At 37.5% G+C, this 26,761-nt stretch overlaps 2 protein-coding genes and 1 long non-coding RNA gene across 5 annotated transcripts in view; 1 reads left to right on the top strand and 2 right to left on the bottom strand.

Moving 5' to 3' along the window:
* Positions 1 to 1,504: 1,504 nt before the first annotated feature.
* The window catches only part of LOC139967853 (uncharacterized), a 33,189-nt gene continuing 7,932 nt past the window's right edge, over positions 1,505 to 26,761 (bottom strand). Inside the window, exons 2-20 of one of the 3 annotated variants that reach the window (XM_071971998.1) lie at positions 22,655 to 22,769; positions 21,947 to 22,018; positions 21,629 to 21,688; positions 20,894 to 20,962; positions 20,501 to 20,572; positions 19,540 to 19,611; positions 19,163 to 19,240; positions 12,273 to 12,335; positions 10,856 to 10,927; positions 10,370 to 10,441; positions 9,780 to 9,932; positions 8,262 to 8,330; positions 7,636 to 7,716; positions 6,677 to 6,748; positions 6,098 to 6,151; positions 5,336 to 5,520; positions 3,480 to 5,014; positions 2,962 to 3,103; positions 1,505 to 2,667 (exon numbers count right to left, since the gene is read on the bottom strand). In XM_071971998.1, the coding sequence (XP_071828099.1) occupies positions 2,537 to 2,667; positions 2,962 to 3,103; positions 3,480 to 5,014; positions 5,336 to 5,520; positions 6,098 to 6,151; positions 6,677 to 6,748; positions 7,636 to 7,716; positions 8,262 to 8,330; positions 9,780 to 9,932; positions 10,370 to 10,441; positions 10,856 to 10,927; positions 12,273 to 12,335; positions 19,163 to 19,240; positions 19,540 to 19,611; positions 20,501 to 20,572; positions 20,894 to 20,962; positions 21,629 to 21,688; positions 21,947 to 22,018; positions 22,655 to 22,769 (3,167 nt within the window). In that variant the 3' untranslated portion in view covers positions 1,505 to 2,536. Of the gene's footprint in view, positions 2,668 to 2,961; positions 3,104 to 3,479; positions 5,015 to 5,335; positions 5,521 to 6,097; positions 6,152 to 6,676; positions 6,749 to 7,635; positions 7,717 to 8,261; positions 8,331 to 9,779; positions 9,933 to 10,369; positions 10,442 to 10,855; positions 10,928 to 12,272; positions 12,336 to 19,162; positions 19,241 to 19,539; positions 19,612 to 20,305; positions 20,573 to 20,893; positions 21,576 to 21,628; positions 21,689 to 21,946; positions 22,019 to 22,654; positions 22,770 to 26,761 lie in introns of those variants that run through there. The other 2 variants (XM_071971999.1, XM_071972000.1) reach the window with 2 other exon arrangements.
* LOC139967859 (uncharacterized) lies at positions 12,405 to 16,131 on the top strand. The gene is made up of 3 exons (XM_071972008.1): positions 12,405 to 13,178; positions 13,883 to 14,103; positions 14,639 to 16,131. Coding segments are annotated over exons 1-3 (405 nt in total). The 5' UTR covers positions 12,405 to 12,995; the 3' UTR covers positions 14,640 to 16,131.
* Positions 15,354 to 17,170, bottom strand: LOC139967863 (uncharacterized). The gene is made up of 3 exons (XR_011793164.1): positions 17,036 to 17,170; positions 16,193 to 16,440; positions 15,354 to 15,487 (listed from the first exon to the last, which is right to left on the bottom strand). It is a non-coding gene; the product is annotated as an uncharacterized lncRNA (long non-coding RNA).

Genomic DNA, 26,761 nt, shown 5'->3' with positions numbered 1-26,761 from the left:
GCAGAATTGAAGTTTTATCGGTAATATTGGTACCAGTATGTGTTTTTTAATTACGAATAACATTAACAGACTTATTGCGTCTTTCCAGGTTTAAAAAATAACTTGTATTCCACCTTGCCCTACCCATCTTTCTCCGGAGAGAACAATAATACCTAGTTATTTATAGTCAAACAATTGCTTCAGTATAATTCTTTTAATTGCTAATATTTTTTAAAGTATCCGGCGATGGCATATTATGATAATATTTCTCTAAGTTTGAAATGTTTTTTTTATAGTCTCAGTTTCATTTTTACTACGCTCTGTAGCTCTTATTTTACCATAATTTGAAGAACACCTTACGAAGTTGATACTTTAAAAAGTCCCATTTTAACGCAGGACTTTGATACTGGTCTGTGGTATTAGCTGAATGAATAATGTTGCTGATGAAGTGAGTATACTCATTGTCCTTTAGGAAGGAGCAGGTAAATTTCCAGACACCTGGACCCCTTTCCCCAGAATACGTGGTTAAATTGAAGTTCACAATTGAGTGGTCCGACTGTAAACTAAGTAGAGAAAAAACAATGAGTGATGGAAGACCCCACCTTTCGGAAATGAGAAAAAGTCTAGTCGACAGGAAATAGCCGGAGTAATATTTGACCTCCAACTGAAATCTCGTTTATGCGGATTACTGTCTCTCCAAATGTCAATCAAGTCGTAAGTAGACATTAGCTCCAGACATTTTTATCTAGCGTTAAAATCAGTCCTTGAAATGCCCCCCTGTTTATCTAAATGTAAATTTAAAAATGAGTTGAAGTCACCGCCAATGATAAGGGTGTGATAAGGGAATAATCATTAAGTTTCAGTAATATTTCTTGAAAGAAGTCTGCATCGTCCGAATTGGGACCGTATAAACAAACAATGGCGAATATTTTGTCAGAGATTTTTAACTCGGTAATAATGGATCTACCGTTAGCAGAAGCTAACAACGGATAATGGTCACTTCTAATGTAGGATTAAAGAGCATAAAAACACCTCTGCTAGAAGAAGACCCATGACTAAAAATAATTCGACCTTCCCATTCATTTTGCCAAAGGCATTCGTCATTAGGAATGCTATGCGTATCTTGTAAAGGAAAATTCTTAAAATTCTGAAAATTCTTAAGTTTCTTCTTTTCTGTGAGATCAGTTCTCGTCAAGTCATCTAAGATAGAATATGGTTTTCTAGAGCCGTTCTACTACTCGCTGAAAGCCTTCAATAGCAGCCTTTCAGCCTCCTACATCGACGCCACTTTTGTCATCACTGTTCTCCGGATCCCACATTGCGTAGCGCGATAGGCCTGTTGGTTCACGTACATGTAGAACGAGAATGAGTAAATGAAGATTGGCTCGATGAAGGTGGTCGGCCTTCTTGTTTTTTGAAGGCATTAATAATAAAATAATAATAATTATATCATATAATAACACTAAGAATAATAATATCATAATAAAAATCATAATCATGATAAGAAGAAGATTGTTTTTCCATCTCCTTTATTCAGATATAATTCATGAAATACAGTACGTATGTTACATAATTCATACACGGACAATATAATGTATACAGTATAATGTTCTCAAAAATTAATTCTTCCAATTCATCAATGCAATTAGGAAGACTTCGTTGCAATGCTTTATGGTTATTTCTGCAAGACTTTGAAGTTCTATTATTGTAAGCAATGTGTTTCTCAACTTTTATAATGAACTTCATTTTGGGGGGAAAACAATTTTGAAATCTGGCATGTTATTGTTCAGTTTACAATCAAAGATATAATATTAACAATACAGAATAAAGAAATTAATAGGATTATAACTAACGTGACTTCGACCAAAGAAAATGTTTCTTTTCGAAAATATAAACTGCCACCCAAAATAGTTTTGCTCACAGTCTAAAAGAAAACTAGAAGTGACCTGACATGACCAGAAGAGTGTTCTATGGTTTCAGTATGAATATGACAGAACGTACGAAGAGGGCTATCAACTTCCCCCATTAAATTAAGCAGTCTATACGTTCTTAAAGTACGATCATGAATAAACCTCAATTTAAAATACTTCACATTTGCATCTGAAGCGGTGCAAAATGGCATTCTGAATAAGTATTAATAATAATAATAATAACAACTAATAATAATCATTTTAATAATACATATTTATATGACGTAAGTTTTGTCTGATCCAAACACATAGTCATGCACTGACATATACCCTGTTGCAATATTATTGCAGTGTAATGAAAAGTTTACAAACTTGTGGATGAGGAAATGGCTGAACGGTGTGGCATATATCTCATGTAGGTTTATATGTCAATAGCATGTAACCAGCATTAATCTCCCTTATGCGATATTTACTGTATGCTTTTTACACAACTGGCTATATCAACGAAGCCGCAACTTCAACCGTTTCCAATGAAATGAATGCAACAGATCGGAATCCAAGTGCCACTCTCAACTTCTTATCGCAAAACAGAACCTCTTTGTAGATAGGGATAACTCCAAGTGATATATTGTACACTGGTGCAGATATCAATTGATAAGAGGTTGGACTTCATCGTAGAAGTGCTCATCTTGACCTTCGTTAGTTCGGTACCCGCTGTCTCCTCTTCGGAGACAATTTCTACTGTAAATAATTTTACCCATCTTCAAGACGGTCACAGCTGAAAAGAGACATTTCTGCAATTATCCATATTTTTAGGAACTGGTTTAAATTACAATGACTGCTTGATCGGATATTTAAACTTATCACGCCTTGGATCCTTGGTAGTAGGTAAAGGTTGCAAATATCTTGGACGCGGAGAGAGTATGCCTTTTTGTGTCTGAATATGCTTCTTTGCTCTTAATTATCCTCAATCGGCTTCTAATAACCATTTTATAACCATTTAATAATAGTCTTTCCGACAACTGTCGTAGCAAATATTGTGTTTTTTATAAATAATCTTGACATCACTCACCTAGTGCAATGACAATAACACTGGTGTTTAAAATCACCAGAAACGTGACCAGGATATCGGTTGAGAATTGTCCAGTGAAAGATTCCGGAGCTGGAACTGCTGCTACAAGCATGTTGAAGAAAATGGCCCAAAGGGACATCAGCTGAAAAGAGTCAAAGTATCTTCAATATGAACAGCTATTTTACAAATAATGAGTAACGTTTTGAATACCATTTACCATATGTCTTCAGAACCACCAAAGCACGCGAGATAGTACCATGTCTACCTCCCTACCCTCAATCCCACCACACTTCCACTTTCCTCTCTTTACGAAAAGGCTAAGACTATTAGTAGTAGATATGCTAAATGAAAACATTTCCCCATCAAGACATTCTGAAATAAATATTCATGCTTAACAACAGCATACAAACCGCTCCACATTCCCGTATATTCAAATTTAAGTTGGTGCACTGTACTTCTGTCTTCCCCAAAAAAGGGCCATGTGCGTCTTTAATTCTACAATTAGTACTCAAACCCACCTGTAAGTAATACTCAACCCTGTCTTTCATCGGTTTGAAGGAAATATGTAAACTCAGGAAGATAACAGCCAATGTTAACGTAATTGTGACAGAAAAATAACCATTCCATCCAAATATGACGATTACGAAAGTCTGTGACACTTTACGGACAAGTTCGATGATTTCCCAGTACCAGAAATCAGACTGGTAATTCTCATTCAGAAATCTCAACCACTTTGGTGAGTCATCATTGTTGTGTTCATGAAGCTCGCTGCTGCCATTTCGACGAGAATGTTTCCACAAGAAAAGATACAGAACTGCCGGAAGTGCAATAACATATATTGACGAACAGTACGAAGCGATTTGGAAACGACGATGGGTGGTCGTGTTACAGTTTATTGAGTAATCAGACCGCAATATGCTAATGTTATAAACACCAAACTCATCAAGAGAAAACGTGTCGCAAGTAGGGCCGTAAAGTGCAAAGGTAACGTTACAAGTGGATGTGTAAGTGACAAATAATATAAGAACCAGAAAGGTAAGAATATTATTTTGGTGAAGTTGCAAGCGGAAAGTAATATCGTCAACGTTTGCAGGGCTCTTCTTTTCTGAAACTCTTGCGTGAAGTTTTACCGCACCAATAGCAAGAATGGCACAAGCCATTGAAAAGAATGGAAACATAGCGCCCAGAGTAAAAGCTGTGTACGGTGTTAGCTCAAATGCAGGCCAGAAACACTTAGGCTTTATCAGTATGCTTGAAATATTAAATTGCAAAACATCTAGCCATGTAGCAATGCTTCTAAAAAACTGTGGCCAAAAGATAACATCTATAGATTCCCAAAATTCTGCCATAATTTGATAAAATCCGAGAACTATTTTGGTCAAGGCCAACGTACTGTCTACAAGGGATCGAGACCGTCTTTTTTTATTACGATAAGTTTTGAACAGAAGAAAGAGGAAAAGAGCAAGAATGATCAAAATGACTGAAGATTCCAAAATGAAATATTTAAGAGCTGGACAAGGACGACAAAATCCAAATATAGGGAAGAATTCTTCGTCACAGTTTGTGCACATCCAACCAATATAGCCTTCCGCACAATTTCCTTTGATTTGATCAACGTCATTAGCGCATCTATCGCTCTTCAAACATTTATGAGCTTTGGGAAGAGATCCATTAAATCTCGTAGTATCGTTTTTGTACGAGTCATTAAATGTCAATAGGTTTTCTACAAATCGTTTGTATTCATCAATATTTGTGTAACTCCAGTTCCAGTAATAGCCTTGGCTTATGGCCATGTAATCATTCTTGCAATGTACACCCTCCTGTGGACAAAGCTCACATTTATCAAAACGATCACGCCTAAAATAGTTATCCAAACATGAGCAAGCTCGAAATCCTGCCAATCCGTTCTTATTTGTTCCAGTGGGACAAACTTTACAGCTCAGGGGGTCTTTTCCTGAACCTAGCCTTACAAACGTTCCTTCAGTGCAATTTTTACAGTTCATGGACGTTCCATCCAAGGAGTATTGGCCAACTTGATCTTGATAAAAGCCACCTGTAAAAAGATACGGAAAGACTTATAAAAATTAGAGTTCAATATGGCAATCATGTGTGACAAATAATGTTGAAGTTATAGCGAATGTCCTTTCATACTATACTTCTTATACAAAAACTGTTTTTCTTAGTTAGAGATAAACGAACCTTTGCAAACTTGTCTGTTAGTTGAAGAGTATTTACTGACAAGCATCAACACCAAAATACGAACAAACCATCACTTCATCCTCTTATAAATATCAAGCCAAAACAAAAGAGAACTGTGGCTTCAATGTTTATAAGCAAAAAAGGTTGCCAGAGGTTTACCAGTGACAATACATACCACGTGGACAAGCCTGGCAAGTGTTGTCATTTACGTGTCCACCGTATGTGCCAGTTGGACAAGATGTACACTCTCGGAGATTATCCACCTTGAGTCCAAAACAACTAAATCCTCTAGCCTGGAACCACCGGGCAGCGTCGTAGCTAATGTTCATTACCATTACAGTCGATGGACGCAGACATGTTCTAGAGCCAAATGGTGCAGACATTATGTATAAATATGATATATTTTCATTCGCTTATTTAGGGAGACTACTATACTGTTCGTTTACACGAAACCACAGCTGACAGTCGAATTTCAAATGCGAGGTCGGGGTTGCTACTAGGAGGTAACATAAAATGATTTCTTTGCATTCTAATATCATTGATAATCTTTGTAATAAATATCATTAATCCATTTATCAGTACAATGTTAATGAGTTAAGTAACATTCTTTTCTTAGCCATTGATCTCTATTTTGCTCGTTTAGCACGTCACGGTGTACACATCAAAACGGGTTGAACCGTGCAGAGAAAAGACAATAGTAACTCTTCGATGTGTAGTTAGGGATTAAAATTAATTATTAACAAGTATGCAATTGGGTTTTTTCACAGCTGCGTTGAGTAACGGCTCCCTCCGGTACAACGTAAATAGTAGTAAAGCGGGAGGAGTCACTTCCACCGATTGTCACCAGAGGAAGGTACTACGTCGTTCATTATTGCATAGTGGCATATTTTTTACACTCATCAGCAATACCAAAATAGAAATAATTGAATAAACTTACACGTTCAGTTGTTCCCGAATCGTGGGCATTGTAAGGTGTTCACAAGATAGAAACCTATATATTTTAAAATGAATCGTGGTGAGAGTTATTGGAATATTTCAATGTTAGTCTTCAGCAACTACAAACTGTTATTTCGATAACAGTGTTAAGTCATTAGAGTATCGGCTAAATTAGTTTAAAATCACAACAATTTAACAACTTTGTGTGTATGTTGGTTTCATAAGGCGATACCAACTGACAACATCGCGACGTAAATCATTTACCTTTCACGTTGATTACTTATATATAAATACAGAAGTCCAATTGTAAAGCAACATCGATGTGATAATTATTAGGCAGTCAAATTGAATACAGATCTGCTGATCCCTGCGATCCAAATTAGAGATTAAAAATAATGGAAATTACAATCCTGTGGATCCATATGCTGACGCAAAGAATGTTAGAAATGTATAGATGTGTAAATAATTAATAGCTGACAAAGTACATCTTGGTCCTTTTTTATGTCCACGGAATACAGGACGAAGTGCAAAGTCGATATAAATATATGAAAGGCTTGGAATGATAGGAAAATTAACTTACATGGTACCTCCGTCGATCATTTCATCAATAACTGCTGACGATATTCGACGGATGGGATTATCTTGTAAATGGCTGAAATAAACGTTAAATCAATTTGCTATTTCTTTACAATGAAATATGGATTCTGAACTCATGAAACGTCGTGATTCTATCTCAATGTAATTTCAAAGATGTCAGTATATTTCAAGTAACATATCAGTTTTTTTTTTTTTTTTTTTTTTTTTGAGGCAAGGTAGTGGATGGAAAAGGTTACTGTGAAGGGATATGCTATTACTGTCAATGACCAAATTTAAAGAGTGATCCTTAGACCCACACGCACCCACACTTAACCCACACGACCTTTCCTTACTCGTAGTTACGCCGCTGTCCTAGTAAAGCTTCTATTTCAGATATCGATTTAAGTCGAGAGTTTTTAAGATAGTGCTTAATATCAGTGTCCATTGAAATTTTAATAGGCTGTGCAACCAAACAATTGCAATGTACCATTGTGTATACGACGCAATACGATGAAGTTGCTCCCATCTTGTCAAAATATGAGTAATTGTCGAAACATGCAATGCGTTGCATAAATCGCTATACATACGCAGGGACAGCTCGTTGACTAACATAGTTTTCTTTATCGACAAAGGGGGTAATAAATTGTTGATGACAATGGAATAGTTGAGTGATAGAAAAGAAGACTTCTGTTATGCGTTACATTATAAGTATGTTCGATATGAAATATTTTCTGCGCTGATTCGTGCGTGCAAAGTTCTATACGTTTCTATATACAGACACGCATCTAGGCGTTTACGTCTCTGTTCAAAAGTAGGGACTTTCCCTCTTTATTGAGAAAAAGTCAGCTGTGACAACACACTAACAAGGTGGTCGCTACTCGAGCTGATTTGATTTTTCGTAGTTATGTAGCATACATAAACACACGTGTGTGTTTCTTAAATTGCCAAAACTTTTATACTCACATTTCTTTTAATGTAGAATTTCGTTTATTATTGCCGAATAATGGTTCCGTCAGGTATTCTATGTTGTTCTGAAACAGATACCTGAAATATTAGGAAATATTAGTGCAATTGATACGACGTATAACCATTTAACATTTGAATCGTCACAACGTTTACTTAGGATTACTAAGTACATGTTTTGGGAACTTTTTTTGTTTATCGGAAGGTGGTTGGTTGGACATCTGTTTGTTTCATCGTCCAACGACAAATAGTCAATCGTCTACCAAGAGAGCATTATAAAGAAGTATAGTTGAACACATATTTATTAGTATAAATAAAGTACAGAAATGTGACTGTAGTAAAATTGCAAACGCCTTTTAAGAAAGCCCTAAAGTGTTGGTGAGCCTTATGACCAGTTTTATAGCGGTGGCCTACACGAGCTTGCTCGCAACTTTTCATTGTGTGAACTAATGCATGTAATGTCATAGAGTTGTCGTTCACAATTCTCTACTCATTCAAGTTTCATTATTTCGGGACGCTTTACGACTAGTTCAGACTGTTCCAATACGTGGCCAGTCGTTTCTCTTCCGACCTTTCGTTTCTTCGTTATTTATATCTATATTTATATAGAACACAACTCTACTCACAGACTAGACAAAGATATTGCAGCCAGTATAGATCCCGGTAGAGTTTTCAAGTTGTTGTCGTGGAGAAATCTGTTTTATCATTGTGTTAGGAAGAACAAATGTGCAGGTTGAGATCGTAGAAACGTAAACCTACTAAAATTCTTTATTCGAAAGGAATTAACGTTTAATGATCATCTGTCGCCTATTTGAGAACATACAATAGATGCATACTGTGAATTTTCATGATGATTTTATTGACGTATATTCGCACAAAATGATAACAATCACGTTGCTCACGAGCTGGTGTAGAGACATACATTCTAATTAAAGGAAGCAATTGTTAAATTACAAACATCTTTACACCATCGTCCTTTAAGAGTACTTCTTAATGCGGGACTTCTGCAGCTAAAGAGAAAAGATCTGTTTATCTTTCTATTTCTGTTTTACCAAAGTTACACAACGACATATCCAAGGGCACATTACTGTATCGATACAGTAATGTGCGAGATCTCGTGTTACTTTCTTGGCTCTGTTGGACGTAGCGCTGGACTCTTTCATCTCGTCCAAAGTGAGGCTGTCATTGGTGTATTAGAGCCTTGTGATTTATTAAGCAACCTTAGAAGAAAAACCAATGCAACTGCTCATAAACATCCATCCCCGCATTTTATAACATAAATCTTGCATTCTTATTTCGGATGAACTTAACGCTGGTCGACTTTTTCTTCCCGCTCAAAGGTAGAACTAAAAGTAGATATTTTTAATTTAAAAAGGATTCGTTCTGTTTCAAACATTTGACCCCAAAAATGGCTGACTGAAACTGATCTATGGCAAATATGTATTTAGATATCCATCAGCATCACCAACATAAATGATAGAAATGCTTTCAATGAAAAGTGATAAGCAACCTCTTATCGACCTACTTAAACATTGTATAAGAAGCAGCCGTTTTATCGATGTGTCGTTTCATAATGCCAACAGGAAGTTTAACATCACGATAGTTTGAATTTCCCTTTCCTTCGTACTGTGTCGTGCACAATCAAACCGAATACAGAGATAGTTTTAGAAAGTTTTAGAACTATCATATGTATAGGACAACTTACCCAAGGCTGAACTAGATTATTACATAGTGACTACCTAAAAGTTTCACAATATCGTTAATGATAACCTCAATTGTTAGCTGCCATTTTATAAACAAAGATTTTAATGTATAGTCTAATTTGGATCTTATTGAAAGGGACGCACCTAACTGGTATAAAATTACAAATAAGTAACATGAATACAGAAAACCCACCTTATCACAAACTATAGTCTACCTTTAAACATATTTCAATATGACGAGTCCATTTGCGAGTTTATAACGTTGGTAAGCGTTTCTATATTATTTCGAAACTTATTGTGAAGAGTATTAGCGATGCAGTAAGTAAACATGGTCATTAGAAACTGAGGCCCGCATGTCAGCCGTGGTTTATTTTCAATGACGACCGGATCTTTAACACTTACTCCGTTCTCTATGAAAGAAAATTAATTTCTTTAACTCACAGATTTTGGAGATAATGGACATTGTCGAACAGTCCTCTCGGCAGAAACTTCAGCTTATTACCACATAGAAAGAGTGCTGTCATATAGTGACCTTTCGGATTAATCGTGAACAATTTAGCAGGAATTTCTTCCAAATCGTTGTCTCCGATGTCTCTGAAATGTTGAAGACAAAAATAAATTTTATTTTTGCATTTAGGAATAGTTTCCGAAATCAAGCCTAAACAGTCGCTCCCATGTGACACCTCAACACAGTTCCCATCTTTCTCACTGGATAATATCATCTGGGTAAGTTTTCAGTGTAATGAATGGAACCATTTTCTCTACTTTTGACGTTAATGAACCGACTGATCTTTGATGCAACAAAGGCTGTCATCTGTGCTAATTAGAACAATGCCAATCCCATTAAGTATATCCACACAGGCGTATACGCAACAGATAAGTTTAAGACTAGGTCCTTGTCGAAATTTACCGTACCTTTGTGGCCAAGCATTATTGGTTTTCTCCTGTACGTTTGTTTCATCGCTTAAATATTTTCTAGTTAAAGGCAAATTTTAGAAGAGATACTTGGCCTATTTAGTCATGAAACTTACAAAATCATATTAACTGAAGTGGATTCAAACAGTCGTTCTGGTATCGTCTTCAGCTTGATAGATGACATATGTCTGTAAAACAGAACAGACGGCAGACTTTACAGGAATGATTTCATCAAATTATGAAACGAAAACGCAGATAAGTGACTCACTATGATTCGGTAACTTAAACATTGGCTATGGTCAATGTCATTGTCATGGGAAAATAAGTTAGTGATTAAAATAACTGATACGACAAGGTGTTTTCGGTAGTGCTGTGAAATGAGACTTCATGAAGATGATGGGAACCAAAGGTCAATCAATTCTAGTGAAACTAGTCATTTAAAGTGAATCTTGATGGTTGCAAGGTGTAAAACTGTTGTGTTAATTGATACCGTAACAACAGCTATACCTCGTTTGACTCTTGTTATTGGAGTGGTTGTCGGTTAACTTACTAATTTCTAAACATCTCTTAACAATGAAAGAAGAAACAGCAGTATATCTTACATCTTACTAATTCCTTGAATTGTGTGAAAGAAACTTTCCGGAATTTCAAACAAGGTGGTATATTGTAAGTCACTGTGTACGAATAAAAGAAGAGATGGCTCAGTTTACATCAAGAAAATCGGTATTGTGAATCAATTAAACATTCATTTTTGGAGAGTAAAGTCGTACGTGCAGCCTGCATTTCTATTCAAATCTCCTGATTGCTTTTATTATTTAGGTTCTGTTGTTTATTTCTTCATCTGAAGGATACGTTTGTAAGCTAAACACTGCACATGTTTCTGTGTGCATGGCATATCTTGTTTATCTTTCTACCTTTTTTTTCAATTTGTAGCAAAGGGATTCCAGTACTCATGTATATAAGGGTGCCACCAAAAATTAATATCTGGAGGACAAGTAGATTCTTCTTTTATACTCATGCTATGTAAATCTTTTACACATCTCCTTCAGACGTCATTGGGACCAGAACTAAGTCTTTTTGTATGACTTTTTTTCGTTACAAATAACATGTAATATGCAGTTACACATTTCAACTTTAGTATTGATACAATATGAGAGCGAATCCAACCAATATCCTGCAAAATTACAGAGTCTTCATCATTGATATTGTTTCGATACACTCACATAATTGACTAAACCAAAGAAGATTTAACTGCATATGCAAACATTGCCTAAATTGTGGAGAATATATAATGTGGTAATGTGTCCAATTGAAGAAAGAAACAAAATCGAAAGCCATAATAACGTCATGATCTCACATTTTCAAAATAAATCCAAATAATACAATTGGCACCAATATTTCGTCATAAACGGTCGTCAAAATTTTCACGGCTCGTATGATGACGTTGAGATGTCTTTTAACCCAGATCAAAAGGCCATGCAAGGTATAGGACTGCCGCGACACCTGGTTAATTTTTGCGACAAATTTTTTCGTCTATGTTTAACACACAAATACGCGTAAGTTAATCCAAATATGTGCATCCTTTCACACAGAAATACTGAGTAGTAACAAAAAAAGCATACTGTAGTCGAATGAGTTTAACACTCAAAATTTCCACTTACGCGTTTACCCCAAATTTAATAGATTTTTGGTTTCACTTCTTGTAAGTGAATGCACGTGAGTTTCTTAATAGGTATTTGTGTGGCCGGGAAACCTGATAATCGTGATGTTGTCAGAGAATATATATCTCTGCCTTTCACTGACCTCTTCTACTTTCAGCGGATCTACTAAATGGTCTCATACCCACAGGTTTGTTCCGTTCCAAGAGTTATTCCAAGATATGAAATGATGTTCAAGGTGGAAGATCTTGAAGGAGGTTTACATTTGACAATGGAGAGACTTTCACAGCCATTAACCGTTTGGTATACAGGTGATATATCACAAATCAAAATAAAGCTGGCAGATGTCGTGTTTACTTACAAAAGAATCAACCCTGTGCAATTTCGTAGAAGAGTTGAAGGTAGTTTGTCAGTTGAGATCGACCTAAGTGAAAAACATAATAGCACGTTGGCATTAGGTATATTTTAATTTACGTAAATCTTTGCTATACCTTATGCACTTATGCACTAGGTAATACTCTGCTTAAAGGTCAAGTGACACGTAGACTTGACTTTACATAATATTAAACTTAACAATTCTTACATTAAGAAAAACCCAACACCGAGATTTTTTTCCGTCTCCAAAGGGGTAGAAATCGGTAAAAAGTACTATTACGTAATAGATTCAGTGACGTCACGGGGGAGCGCAGAAGAGTGCAAACTGTATATGTTCTGCGCAGTGCATTGGGTATGTAGAAATCTCAAACTTCTCGAAAATATTACCTTTTTCAGCAGTCTGTTACAAGAAAGTTAAGATTTGGATTAAGATGAAAAATCACAAAATGATACATAAGACATCGAACAAAACATCCATTGACTTCTTTTTTCATAAATTCCTTGCATTTTCTTTCTATCAAGCAAACATAAACTCCGCAAAAAATCGGCTAGATTGACTCGTTCAGGGAGAGTCGAAAACAAATGACGTCATTTGTTTACCAAGTCGAAAGTGCATGATATCGTCGCATTGAACAGTTTCTATAAACGCACTGTAGTACGCATATATACACAGCACAGCGTACACAGCATAGCTTATACATATCGCGAAATGGCTGCCGGTGGCATTGACACACAGTATTCAGATAGCAATAGCGAAGAATGCAGGGAAATGGAGGACATGGTCGACGATCGTGGGGAAGTTTTTCCCTACATGTTCGAACCGGAGACCAGCGAAGAGGAAGCGGGATCGGACAGCGATGTCGAAATTGATCGTCTTGACGGAACACACTGGGTAACGTTACGCCTAGCGTACTATACTGTATAGGCCGATAGTTGTGTCACTAGTTAGGCCTAGAACCGATAAATGTTTCCTAACTTTGCTCATACTCTTAGCTAGCCAATTTGTTGATGGGGCAGCAAAATTAAGATGAGAGTGCGGTCGAGTTAAGTTAAGGGAGTTACTATTTTCCTTAAAAGTTGTGGCAGCACATGCCCCAGGAACATGTCACACAGACATATTTCATTTGGTTAGTAGATTGAAGGAGCCAATTGGAAGAGTGCACAACAAATTCAGAGGTGGTCTATTATTAATTTCCTAGCAGTTGTAGTGGCAAATGAGTGAAGTTACCACAAATTAGGGAAAGGGTGGGGGAGGGAGAAGGTGGCACCTCACACCAGCTTTTCGTCATTTTTGCTTAAGCTAATTTCATAACCAGATTTTCTCAATCTAGGGAATGGATTCAGAAGTGGGAAAAACAGTTGGAAACGAGGCAACATCGGCATGTTTTATTTTCCATTGCAGCATTGTCCCAACAGAGGCAAGAACTCTAAGAAGAGGCTACCCCCTCCTCCACTTATAAGGAGCTTCAATTGTAGACAACCCTTCAGAGGTTTTTTTTTTTATTTTGACATGTTAGTATGCCCAATAATTGAGGCCGGTATGAAGTCATTGAAAATTGGCTCTTTATCATTTGAACTGGTTTGCATTGTTTACAGGTGTCTTGTGGCCAGTGTGCTGTGATGCCTACAGCAAGGGAGTGTAGATGCTGCAGGGAAATAGAAAAAGTAAGGAATGTGATGGATGAAGAAGGTGCTGCATGCATCACCTTACACCCAGGTTTTGAAGCTGTGTGCCTGAACCCATGGGTGCTACAGACAGCCTACAACGTGTACCGTCAACAGTATGGTGGCCGTGCACAGGAAAATAGCATCCATTAGTAAGTAGAGAATACATTATATTTGTTGTATACCTTTATTCATTGCTCTGACCTGCTGTTGAATGATGTAACAATACAGAGGGTGTGCTTGTATTCATAGTTTAGTTTTGTTGTGAAGGGAATTACATTAAGATATAGATTAGATCAAGAAAATGTGTGCACCATGTTCAAAACCTGCTTCTGATTAGGACATTTTGTGCAAAAACAAAAACTGGTGCAATGTCCTTGAGGTTAACCCTTATCATGCTGACTGACATAGTAGTCATTTACACTGAGCCACGGAACCAAATCCCACACAAAAAATGTCCACCATGCTTGGGCATGATCCATTTACAAATTTTAGTCACCGAGATTCAATGATCAGTTTGTGTAAATTGCATAGCTAGGCCTGAAACTTTAGGGGAGGCAGATTTACGGGCCAATCAAAATTCTGGAAATCATATGGAGATTTATTTTAAAATTGACGTCCCCAGATGGCTACCAAGCTTTTGTGTGTTCATCTTTCATAGCTGATTTTCATATGATTATTTTACAGGAAATACAGACACACAGTATACAGACAACTTGTACGGATGTGCTGGCAGTTTTTAGGGAAAGAGGTTCGTGTTGTTCTCCCATCCTGTGCTGTAAGGAGGATTCGAGCAGCTTTTCCATCTGAACAGTATGAAGGGTTTAAATTACCAAGACTGTGAGAATGTGGACTTTGTATGCCAAGTCAAACTATCATTTCTGCAAAGTTTAATGAAACAGGGTCCAGTCCTGTCTGTTTTGTGGCTGAATGGTGAACATTTTGGAATTCCAGCATACATTTTTCTGGTTCATGGTATTAACTACAATCTTGGATGAATTTTTACATTTTCAAGTTTGGGAAGTACATAACAGTAATAAATAATAAAAACTCAAGTTAATTTTTTGTATAAATTCTCTCTTGTAAGCAAAGCTGTCACTTCTAGTAGCCTGCCAACAAAATCTGGATGATTGAAATCTCAAATATACTAGGTTAAAATAGAAGAACAGTTTGAATGAAGTAGCCTAAACCACTATGTCAATGGGATCTGGAGAGCGTAGGCTTTCATTTTAATAAAAGTGTAATGAAAATCAATCTGAAATTGTTCATTAATCCATGGAATATCAAGGTTACTTGATCATAAAGCGATTGCTCTCAACTACAATGAAACAAAATTAGAAATTGGGAGGCCATCAACCACTTCAGCAAAGCTTTTGAAATCTGCTTCGGTGTTGTTTTATGGCATCCTCATTGTTCGGATGAATATAGGAGCTTGCAAGTGGTGGTGGCTCTTTTCTGACAGGAACAGGACACTCCTCTCCCAGAGTTCCACTTCTGCAGAAGTTGTGCAAGCAGTCAAACAGTTCCATACGTAATCTGTAGAATAGTAAAGATATGAAGAATAATAGTTCATGAAAACATACCATTTAGATAGAGGCATTCCAATCACTCCATTTCGGTCAAAAGTCATGGCACAATGCACAGTTGTCAGTCAAGTCTTTGGATGCCCAACTAAGGCGACAGCTGATACACCTCGATTGGTGTGGATACATGGGTCATGTTTTACCTGACCACTTGTGCCTGAACAATTCCAATATATTTTTTACTGATTACAACAAAAACCCTACACCTGTTTGTGCACCTAATATTATGGATTATGTAATCTTCAGCAGGATGTGTGGTTATTGTCTCAGTAGCTTAACCACTGTTTATTTAGTAAAGTAAACATGTGGACAGAGTATTACATCCTGTCCCATCCCCTTGTAATCCATGGTAAAAGAGTGTATAAGATGAAACTTTCACCATTTGTATTCAGTAGCAGATATCCAGCCAAGTGAAGATATAATATACTCTGTTAAATCCAACTACTTGTTTGTGCCTTTATTTCTTGTTCACATACCGCTGTGACAACTCTACCAGATACAGTATGTATACGCTAATTGAAGTAAAGACTGATGGCCTCACCACACATTCCAGACTGCTCCACAGTGTTGGTGTCAAAGTTAATAATGATCCTCTTTCCGGAAAGTGTTAGCACCAATTGATTTTCCAGACTAATCTACTATCAATCTTGAAAATTACCTTGAAGCATCATCTTTGTCATGTTCAGATTCATCAGATGAGTGAACTGATGGAGTGTAGTCCGGACTACCTGGCGGTTTTTTCGGTGTATCCCGATGAGGATGCCACAGCAGCAGACAGACAATCATCGCCACTGTGAGATGGCCCTGGTTGCTTTGATGGTGTTCTTGTCTCTGTTGGTTCAGTCAACAACTTCAATGGTGGTAGGGGGACCAGTGAACACTGGACTTCTACATGTGTTACATTCACTGAAAATTAGAATAAACGCTTATTATGCCACACACATACAGTAGGCTACTCTAGGACAGGGGTCAGCTGCCTAGATGGTTCACTTCTCTTTTCTCAAGGAGAGCATACCCTTCTACTTTATGTGGCTGCAAAAATATGGGCCACTCACACCATGAGCATTTCAAATGACTTCAGCTTGGTTTCATATAGTTTAACTACAAAATAATATCCCTTCTCTCAGTAACTATAGATGTAGCCTATATATTTTCCTGTGAAGCCATCAGGTATAGCCTCCTCAACCACTCTCGTCAGGCAAGCGGATATGATGGATAAAATACAATGTATGTTATCCCCTAGTCAGCTTCCCCCATCCATCACTCTATTTATGCCTATTTATGGGGACCTTTCGGGCGTACTACTGCTGCCTCCTTTTTGTCAGGTAGCTTGCCCCCCCCCCCCCCCATATACATGCCTCGATGTTTTACTGGTGGAGATTCCTTGTATCCCGTTCAAAACTGACTACTTAAATCTTTAATGCCTGTCACCACCCTCCCCTCCCCCATTTCCCAACTGTTTTTCGGTAATTACAAGCACATGTATATAAGATCATGCTACCTTTAGATGGAGATGTACATTCTGCAGAATCCTGCTTTTGTATTTTCACTGCAGTTGGTTGGGGAACAGCTTCTAGATTAATCTAAGTAGTGAAAATTGGGAAAGAAAATAACAAGGAAGTTATGAAAGTTCATTTAAGAAAGCAGTTTGTTTGTTTGAAAGCACCTTTCACAAGCGTTTTCTCTTGTAACAAAAATTGCAGCCCTACCACCAAAAATGGCAAAATATAAGGATGTCATTTACTGCTCAACATATGAGCTATGAGTATGAAGATAGGTGGGAGCACATTATTGGGCAAAATGACATGTAAACATCTGATGATTGTTATCCTGGATTTTTCATGATGTACCACTGATACAAGTTTTGTTAGCCCTAGCCCACGCCTAACTTTATCGTCGCCATACCTAATTTAGGGCCTAACTAACTGAACGAAATTATAAGAATTAGCCTACTGTAAGTTAGTAATAATACTAAGTTAGTAATACACTTACTCTCTTCCGATCCAGCTTCTCAACCACTGGTCTACTTGTTTCTATATCTTCTCGAGATTTGAAGATACTTTCTCCAAATAGAGAAGGAACGGCATTGTCTTGTAGACGGCGAGCTGTTGGTGTTCCAAGTCCAAGTTGCGCGGATAGGCGATAGGAAACACACACATAAGATTCACTCGAAGGTCCAAGCCAATCTTTACTTAGGCAGCTAGGCTGGCCGAGTGCACTGGTACTAAGATATCGTTGTATACAGTGTTTGACGAACACAAAACTTTCTTGTACTGTTGTGCACCCATTCTCATATGATATTTTGTTTACTGTCCGTGACGTATTGTTTACGGCTTTGATCTCGGTTAGCATATTAGGCCTTTCTAGTTTTGGTAACATTGGCGGTTCCCCCGTGACGTCATTATCTTACGGGATTAGCTTGGTTATTAACTTAATTAAAACAGCAAAGGAACAATCGTAGAACTCCAAATTTGGAGTATAGGGTTTTGATATGTAGCTTCTCAATTTGTGCAAGTTTGAAGGAAATCTGTTACGTGTCACTTGACCTTTAAAGTTGATAGTCTGCCAAACGTTTGCCAAAAAAAACTTTGTCCCCAACTTAATATGACAACATTAAAAGACAGTTACGCCATAGTTCATAATAAAATCTATGAAGCTACAGAGATGCAGAATGGAAATATGCCAGTAACGGAAAAATGCCAATAATGGAAATATGCCAGAGATGAATACAACTTGCGCATTAAGGGTGATAATGGAGGGGCTTCGTTCGCTATATAGAATTTATCATAGGGTGTTCAATCACTTAGCATTATCACAATTGTATTTGCTAACCTTGACATTTTGTATTGTATTGTAAACCAGCTTACCTCTGCAGACAACCCGTTTTTATTTTACTATCGTAACCCCTGTACTATCTGCGGGTGCGGGTTTAATAGTGGACATTGCGTTTGCGTGATCGTCCGTGACAGCACTGGGGTAAGGGGGCCGATAGTTGTCAGTAAGTATATTTATACTATTGTAAAGGTCATTTGGAATCATGAAGAAATCATATCGTTTTTGACATCATGATATCGCTGAGTAACAGTTTTGTGTAAACCGTATTTTTAATATATTTACATCTACACAGTAAAACGAGAAAATCGATTTGTAATTCTTTCGTTATTGGCTGCGATATTAGCTACGAAAGGCTGCTGATAACAGTTAGATGCAAGAGAATCAATACTTGGTAAGTTAGTTTTCTTATTTATTTCTTACCTTGTTTACATTTATTTTCAATAATTTTTATATTAAGGAGTACCAGTTAAATTGCTTGTTGTAATTAAGCTGACGTGTTAACATAATGACGGAGGCTTTAAACCCATGTCATAAAACCAGGAATTGGGATGGTTTTTACTCGACCGGTTAGATTTTTAACTGTGTGATCTTAATGGTCTGCTAATTGAGGGTTCTATAGACATAATAGAGACATAAAATAACATGGCATCAATATTCCGAAGATAATGTAAAGTACTTACTTCTGCAGGTGTCATATTCTGTAGCTATATACTTACAATATACTAGCTATATAATTACATATATATATTGTATACTAGCTATATACTTAGCTATATACTAGCTACATACTTACAATTCTTCAAGGGTAGAACACACTATTGATATTGATTCCTCAGAAAGGAAGTAAGGCCCAGCATTCCATTGCATACTTCTGTCGGGAGCGAAGGTCAAAATTAGTATTTGAAATTGAGATTGAAGTATAGCGCCATATATATATATATATATATATATATATATATATATATATATATATATATATATATATATATATATATAATATATATATATATTTATATATATTTACATTATACGCTTAAACCAGTGTAAAATTTATGAAGCTTGATACTAAAATGTTCGTACACCAGCGGAATGCTTTTATTAGAAAAAAAACGTTAAGTATGTACCAAAAAAGATGATAGCAATATTCTATTGAGTAGCACATGTACGTACAACGTTGTTGAAGAGTCAAGCCCAGCAAAACTGTAGTTCCAAAGTCGTGACAAGTGATTTGCGTCTAAATTTCTGTGGAAGTAGAACAAGGGTGTAGGAAAGTACAAACATTCAACGATCCACGTTGGCACCACCCGTCACGAAATTAGTTAACAATGCATATGTTCAGATAAATGATATCAAACGTCACCTTTTTTTATTCTTACATGAGAAAAGGAAACATTACGAATAATTTAAAATCACCCGTTTTTGGCCGCAAGACGCCCGGCACTTGTACCTCGTTTAACCAATGGGCCTAAATCTAAAGCTTTTTAACATCAAGTTCTCTTGTTTCCTCATGTCATGTTATTTTCTCTAAACCATGAGCAAAGCAGTTCAGAATTTCTGTATTCTTTCCAAAGGAACTTGAAAGTAAAGTGTAGTTCTGTTAACATTAAGATTTTATACAGATCATATTTCCATACAGGGTGATATCCTTAGATCGTCGAGGAATTGGCCTCTCTGTCACATATCTGCATAATGATGGTTGCGTCAGCGACTCCAATTTATAGTCAACTGGAATTGATTATCGCATTTACTTTCTTCTTCAGGCTTACTAACAACGATACATTAAAAATATTTTTACCCATCTAAAACAGTTTTTGACCAGTGTTAACATCTTTTCATTCATGCTTCTACAACATGCACTTACCGATTTTGAATTTATTTCACAATATTCAAAGACTGTGTTGACCCAATTGGAAGTGTTTTAACTGATTTAACTCACATTTATGGGTAGTCCATGTTTGACCAAAGCTGTTTATCCAAAGGCACTTGAAGTGAATAAATTGTATACATCTCATCGGAACTAGCTGTGAAGCAGAGAGTTGATTGCTCTCTATTCCTTTTGTTTGTTGTTGTTTTTTCTTATGCTTTTAATGTTGCTTTTGGTTAGCTGTAAAAGTAGTGGAATGGGACTTACAATAGTTTTAGTTTGGAACATCCTTGAAAGACATGTTCTGGTATGTTTCTTATCTTATTTTCGAACAGCGATCTAAGGAGACAAAAAACAACAAAGCAGAATAATAATGGATTAATTTGGAAAGTAGCAACAGTCTAACCTTCTGGCTTAAAATATTGCGCTACGTTACAGTTTCTTCAATATCTCATATATTCACATTTCACATATAATATATATATATATATATATATATTAAATTTGATGATCTACTATGATGAAACAACAGAATGATACACGTTACATCATATGGGCAGATCACGTGGGCAGAGTACATGGACTTACCCGTCTCCAATCATGAGTTGGTTATATTAATTATAAGTTAGATATAGGTTTAGGTATACACTATTGACTTACACAGTTTGTAGGTTATCGCAGTGAATAAAGAAATTGTTTACTTCTTCGAGTTGATTATATTCAATGTAACTGCAATGAAATAAGAAATAATAATTAATTAAAATAACAAACACGGTTTAATCACAGGTTTATCAAACTGTTTCATTATATTGTATTGCTCTTTTCTATAGTTATATATACGTACAGTGTCCGAAATGAAATTCGTAATGTCGGATTCAAGTACCAACAACTTTTGTCGATTTTTTAAAATATTTATATTAAATAACCGGGAACTCATACGGTCCCCGGTTCGAGTCACTCCAAGATTAATGTATGTCGTCCAGTTATAGAGTTGTTGTCAATTGACAATTCAAAATCATGGACGTTAAATATGAATGTAAGGGATTGACTTCGGTCAGCTTGCGGCTTTGATAAGCCAATGAGGCTTCTTCGCGAGTTCCTGCTTGCAGGAGGATCTAAAATACATTCATACATACACATTCATATTTCTAGTGTGGTAGCTGTTTGTCCGAATACTTATATACACGTAAAGATATACAAAGACAGCTATACTTTCTTGCAAAATATAAGAAACTTATGTTTTGCTATAGTTTTTTAGTAGAAAACGTAAGAACCACGAATAGTAGCTGGCCAAATTTGAGATTTTACACACTAAAAAAATAATAACTGTATTCTAAAATGTTTAGCTATCAATATATTTAATAGTTAGTTGTATTGCAAACGTTTTCTCCTCACAGCGTGTCTAGACTTTTCGGAAGGTGAAATGATCTTCGAATATGATTCTTATTGAATTGTCTGTGAAGGAAAAATAAGTGAAGAACAAGATATTCTTATAAAGTGATATATCAATTGATGTATCATACACAAAATGAAAAATAACAGTATTCTTCTTATAATGAAAGTAATCTATACAAATTAAAGAATTTCAGTTGCAATCATGGTACATATTGAAAGCTAGTGACTGCATTGTACACTGCTATACAAGTTATGTGTGGCCAGAATCTGTATCAGTCATGCTCCTGGAAACCTGAATATAAGAAAGAAAATACTTACAATTGTTTCAGATTGGTAAATCGTTCGAAAAATTCCGTGGGAACACATTCAATTGCATTCCTTGAAAGGTCTCTGTACAGAAAGAAAAATGCACAAACTCGTGAGTAAAAGAACGAAGACGCCTTAAGACACTCGAAATTTGAAATGACTTAAGTAAGATATGGGTTTCTAAGGTCAATTCTAGCACATTATTCTGCTTGAGCCATGTGAGTGTTGTAGGCAGGATTTCGAAGTTTTTACATATCATTTGATCGTGCACTTCTTTACACAAACTACCTTCAGTATATTTTATCGGAAAAAAACAAACATCAGTAGAAATATACAGTTAGGCTGCCTACAAATTACAATGTCGATTACTCCATAATAAACGACAAAAGTTCAATTTGATTGGCTGTTGAGTTGAATAAATTAAAATGCTGGCAATGAGGGTTATGATCATGAGACAATTCTTATTCAAACGCTTATCGTGACTGAAAAAATTGCCCTAGAGACGTGGCGGACACTATCATGGGTTATTTTATTCGACGTGTTTATTGGCCAAATCATATAGCCCACCTCCGAAGGTATTACTTTAATTAACACCTTGCTGCAGTGGTCCAATCACATGAGGTGAAGCCAAGAAACATTGAACGTACATCCCAGCCTACGGGTGTTATATAGGCCTAGATCTTGTCACATGCTCACGTGTAATTACGTACTCACACTTACATGTAAAGCAAGTCGGATGACAGGTTTCTTGGCAAGGCAACCAAACCTTTATCCGCACAATCAGCTTCACTGTCATAGCAAGTACAAACACCTGTTGGTCCACACGCTGGAACATCTGTATGGATATCAATTCATAAATAGTAACACAGACATCAACTTGGGAAATATGTCGAACAACCAGGCGCGTAGATTCTGCATTGAAAACTATCTAAGCGTAGCGCCACCATAAGTTGGCGGTATGCGTAAAAAAAAAAAAAAAAAAAATTGGCTCAAACTGCCTCCCAGATCGCTGGAAATGGCACTTCCCATCTAAAAGCTTGAAATTACTAGCGATATCATAAAAACATTCAAACAAATATGCTCAAGGGGGGCGGTCGCCCCCTTCGACCCCCCCCCCCCCCCGGCTACGCGCCTGCGAACAACACATTCAGACTTGTAGTACGAGACAACAGTAGTAGTTAAAGTAACTAATTTGCTAGAATACGATTACCAGTATATGGACTCACTATAAAAGCAGCCAAGAATGCATGCAGCATTTGAATCTTGTTAACAAGTATAACAGTCCATTCACGACAAAAGCTTCTAAACCCTGTGTAAAGATAGTATATTATCTTAGTTGAGAGGCTGCTATGAATGTTAACGTTATAGTAAAAAGTAAAAACAAGAAAAAGCTACATAGCGACCTTTATATAAAGTTGATCCAACATGGATTGATATCGTGTTATTCGTGAAGTCATTCTGCATAATATACAAGAAAAATAGCGATGAAGACAACTATTCAAGCCGGATTGTTGCAAAAGTAATAAACCCTAACATTGTAGCAACAAGCGTGAGAACAAATACCCACATTGGGAAAGGCATTAAAGTACACACACTTTGAGAAACGTTACTGATCAGGCGCGTATCCAGGACTTTCTAACCCGGGGGGCGCGAATTACTATCTAAGCGGAGCGCCACCATCGGTTGGCGCGGAGCGTACAAGAAAATTTCTGGTTTTGATACCCCCCAGATCACCGGAAATGGCACTTCTCGGGCTTGAAAATGAGCAACCAGATGTACACTTTTGCCTGAGAACCAAGTATTTCCCAAGTTTTTTCCCCCATCCATAACCTTTTGAAGATTGTCACCAGTCACATCATGTTCGACCTCATTGCATGTCCTATGGATCATTGCCTTTGTAGGTGATTCTACGTCACGGCCCACAATGTCCGAAAGCCAAACTTTTCAAGGTTTTTAGCCCATTATTTGTTGAGAATTTGAAAATTCACATTTCTCGTGAATAAAATCACTTCAAAACATACCCATAATGTTGCACAAAATTCAATCTATGGACAACCAATATAGAAAAAACCTCCTTGAACCCCTAAAAGACAGGTCAAAATTGCACGAGTAGAGAAAAGTATGATGAAGAATGTTTGTCAGGAAATTTTTTGAAAATTCAGACACAGTTAATTTATTGGTGTAGAAATATTAAAACCTCTTATAAATGGCTATTATAAAACTTGGTTGAAGGAAATGAAAAATAGCAGATATTTCCGATATCAGGTATATCGAAACCGAACACTACACACATAGGCGTAGGTCCCGTAGGAGTGCCCCCCCCCCCTCCCCCGCAACCAAATTTTTCCCATTTTCTTCGGGCGGGCACCTACTTAAAGAAAAATAAATAGCAATGAATAGCTTAAAAATGATCTCCTTGGTAATTAAAATAAAGTTGTAAGCTTGACCGACATTACTACTGTAAAAGAGAGTTTTGACATAAATGGATCTGTATGCTTTTTCTCCATCTACATAAGACATTGGTTGTTTACATTAGCATCCGGCGGGTATACTGTGTAACTTTCACGGACCGTTCGGTACACGATGCCACGCAATGTAATGACCGATGCTTGCTTGTATGATATTGGCATCGATGTATTGAGCGCGCGCTTTGCGCGCGAAAAATGTTGACCTTTTTTTTTTCGTTACAGCCCCCAAATCAAATTGGGCTCCTACGCCTTTGACTATACACAGGCGCGGATCCAGGGGGGGTCCAGGGGGTCCGGACCCCCTGCTCTTGGCCAAAAAAAAAAGAGAGAAAAAAAAAAGAGAAAAAAAAAAGAGAAAAAAAAAGAGAGAAAAAAAGAGAGAGAGAAAAAATAATTAAAGTAAACGCCAACTTTAAACATGTAGGACGTCAGAAGGGCGGTTATCCTTACAAGTCAGCCAGGTGTGTCTTTTCCGTCAAATGAACTATAGTGTGCACGCGTGCTACACGTGCAAAAAATGCCTAAAAATCTCAATTTTCAGACCGAAAAGTTTCAAAATTGAGGTGGTGTTCGAATTGTTTTGGGCGGTGAGGTGGCAGAGCGGTAGGCTGCATAGGATGCGCCGACGAATTCTTCATGAGAGATCGTTTTCTGCGGTGAGAAGGCATAAAACTGTTCTCCGATCAACAATGGGCAAGGAACGTCTCACAGCTCTTGTTCTCATGAACACGTATTATAACACTCCTATCGACACTGACGAAGTGGTCCGAAAGTTCATTGAGAAACATCCACGGCGTTTGTTCTCTCCAATCTACCATGAATAGATCATCAATAAAACTAGCTAACTCGTACTGATGCAGATACATTTCGAGTGAGTTTTTGTAGGTGCTTTGAATGGCTAAATTGAAGGGGGTTCCCTGTTGTACTTAAGTATCCAAGAATTTCACAATGGATAGAGGGAAACCCACTCCCCTTAGACCCTAGGATCACTGGAGGCCAAACCCCTCACCCTTCCAGAATCCTGGATCCGGCCCTGCATCAAACAGTGGTGACGGAACGGGAGGGGGATTGGTGGTTAAAGGCATTATGATTTTTGTATCATCTCAACTCATCTGATATGTATTACCATATTTCATAGATTGTTTTTTTCTCATCAATTGAGAAAGTGCAGACATGAGATCCATATTTTCAGGCTAGGTACATGCAGCTTAGAATACTCGGGAAGTGCCGTTTCCGGCCATCTGGGGGGGTTTGTAAAACCCAAAATTTTCTGGTACGCTCCGCGCTAACCGATGGTGGCGCTCCGCTTAGATAGTCTTTCGATCAGGCGCGGCTGGACCAGTCAGACCCCCCCCCCTGTCAAAAATCCTGCATCCGCCCCTGATACACATAGACAGTTTTTGAGACTGTTCATCGTGGAACATGCATTTCAATGCTCACTGATACGATGTTATATCTGCTCTTTGCTTTACAAACTCGAACAGGCGTGTAGCGAGTAATTGCCAAGGGAGGGGCGAAGCCGGTAGGCAAACTATCTAAGCGAAGCGCCACCATGAGTTGGCGCGAAGCGTACAATAAAAATTTTGGCCGAAAATGCCTCCCAGATCGCTGGAAATGACACTTCTCAGGCCTTGTAAGTTGCATCTAAGCATTGTCTATTTTGAAATTACTAGCGATGTCATAAAGAAAATTTGCTCGGGGCCGTCGCCCCCTTCCCGAAATGCGTCATGTTCCCCGACGACTCGGTCGAGTTCAAGATCAGCCACAGTTGGTTCCATATTGCACAATCGTACAATTGTTTAAGGCGTCCATACACACACGCGCGTTATGATAGACCATATATAGTATTTATATAGATACATTAGTGAGGGAGGAAATATGGAAACGTCAAAAATGGAGTTGTCGGTGTAAGGGGTAGGGTGAGGCGCACACCCGCTCCGTAATCCTTGATCTGTCACTGGCTACCCTGTGTATATAATAGGGATCATCGCTTTAACTATGACTGTTCCTCTTTCTCTTCCCGAGGTCTTGGCTATCTTCTACTCCCTCCTTTTCTCATTTTTCTCTCTTTTTCTTTTTCTTTTCCCTTCCTTCCTCTCCTCCTTTTCTTTTTCCCCCCTCCTTTTCCCTTTTTCTTCTCTTTTTTTCTCTCCTCTTTTCCTTACCCGGGGGGCGCCCGCCCCCAACGCCCCCCCGGATACGCACCTGACTGATAAAGTCAGCCTCGACAGTTAAAGTGCTTGGTCTGTAAAGCATATGAAGTAACCTGCAGGGCTGAATAGTGGTACAAATGTCTCAGTTGTTATCATAGACTGAGATATTCGCCCTCGTTAGGCTGACAAAGGTTTTAGCTGCAGCA

This window comes from Apostichopus japonicus, chromosome 5 (genome assembly GCF_037975245.1).
Source record: "Apostichopus japonicus isolate 1M-3 chromosome 5, ASM3797524v1, whole genome shotgun sequence".
In the NCBI taxonomy this organism is placed as follows: Eukaryota; Metazoa; Echinodermata; class Holothuroidea; order Aspidochirotida; family Stichopodidae; genus Apostichopus; species Apostichopus japonicus.
This window is presented reverse-complemented; position numbering and strand designations above follow the sequence as displayed.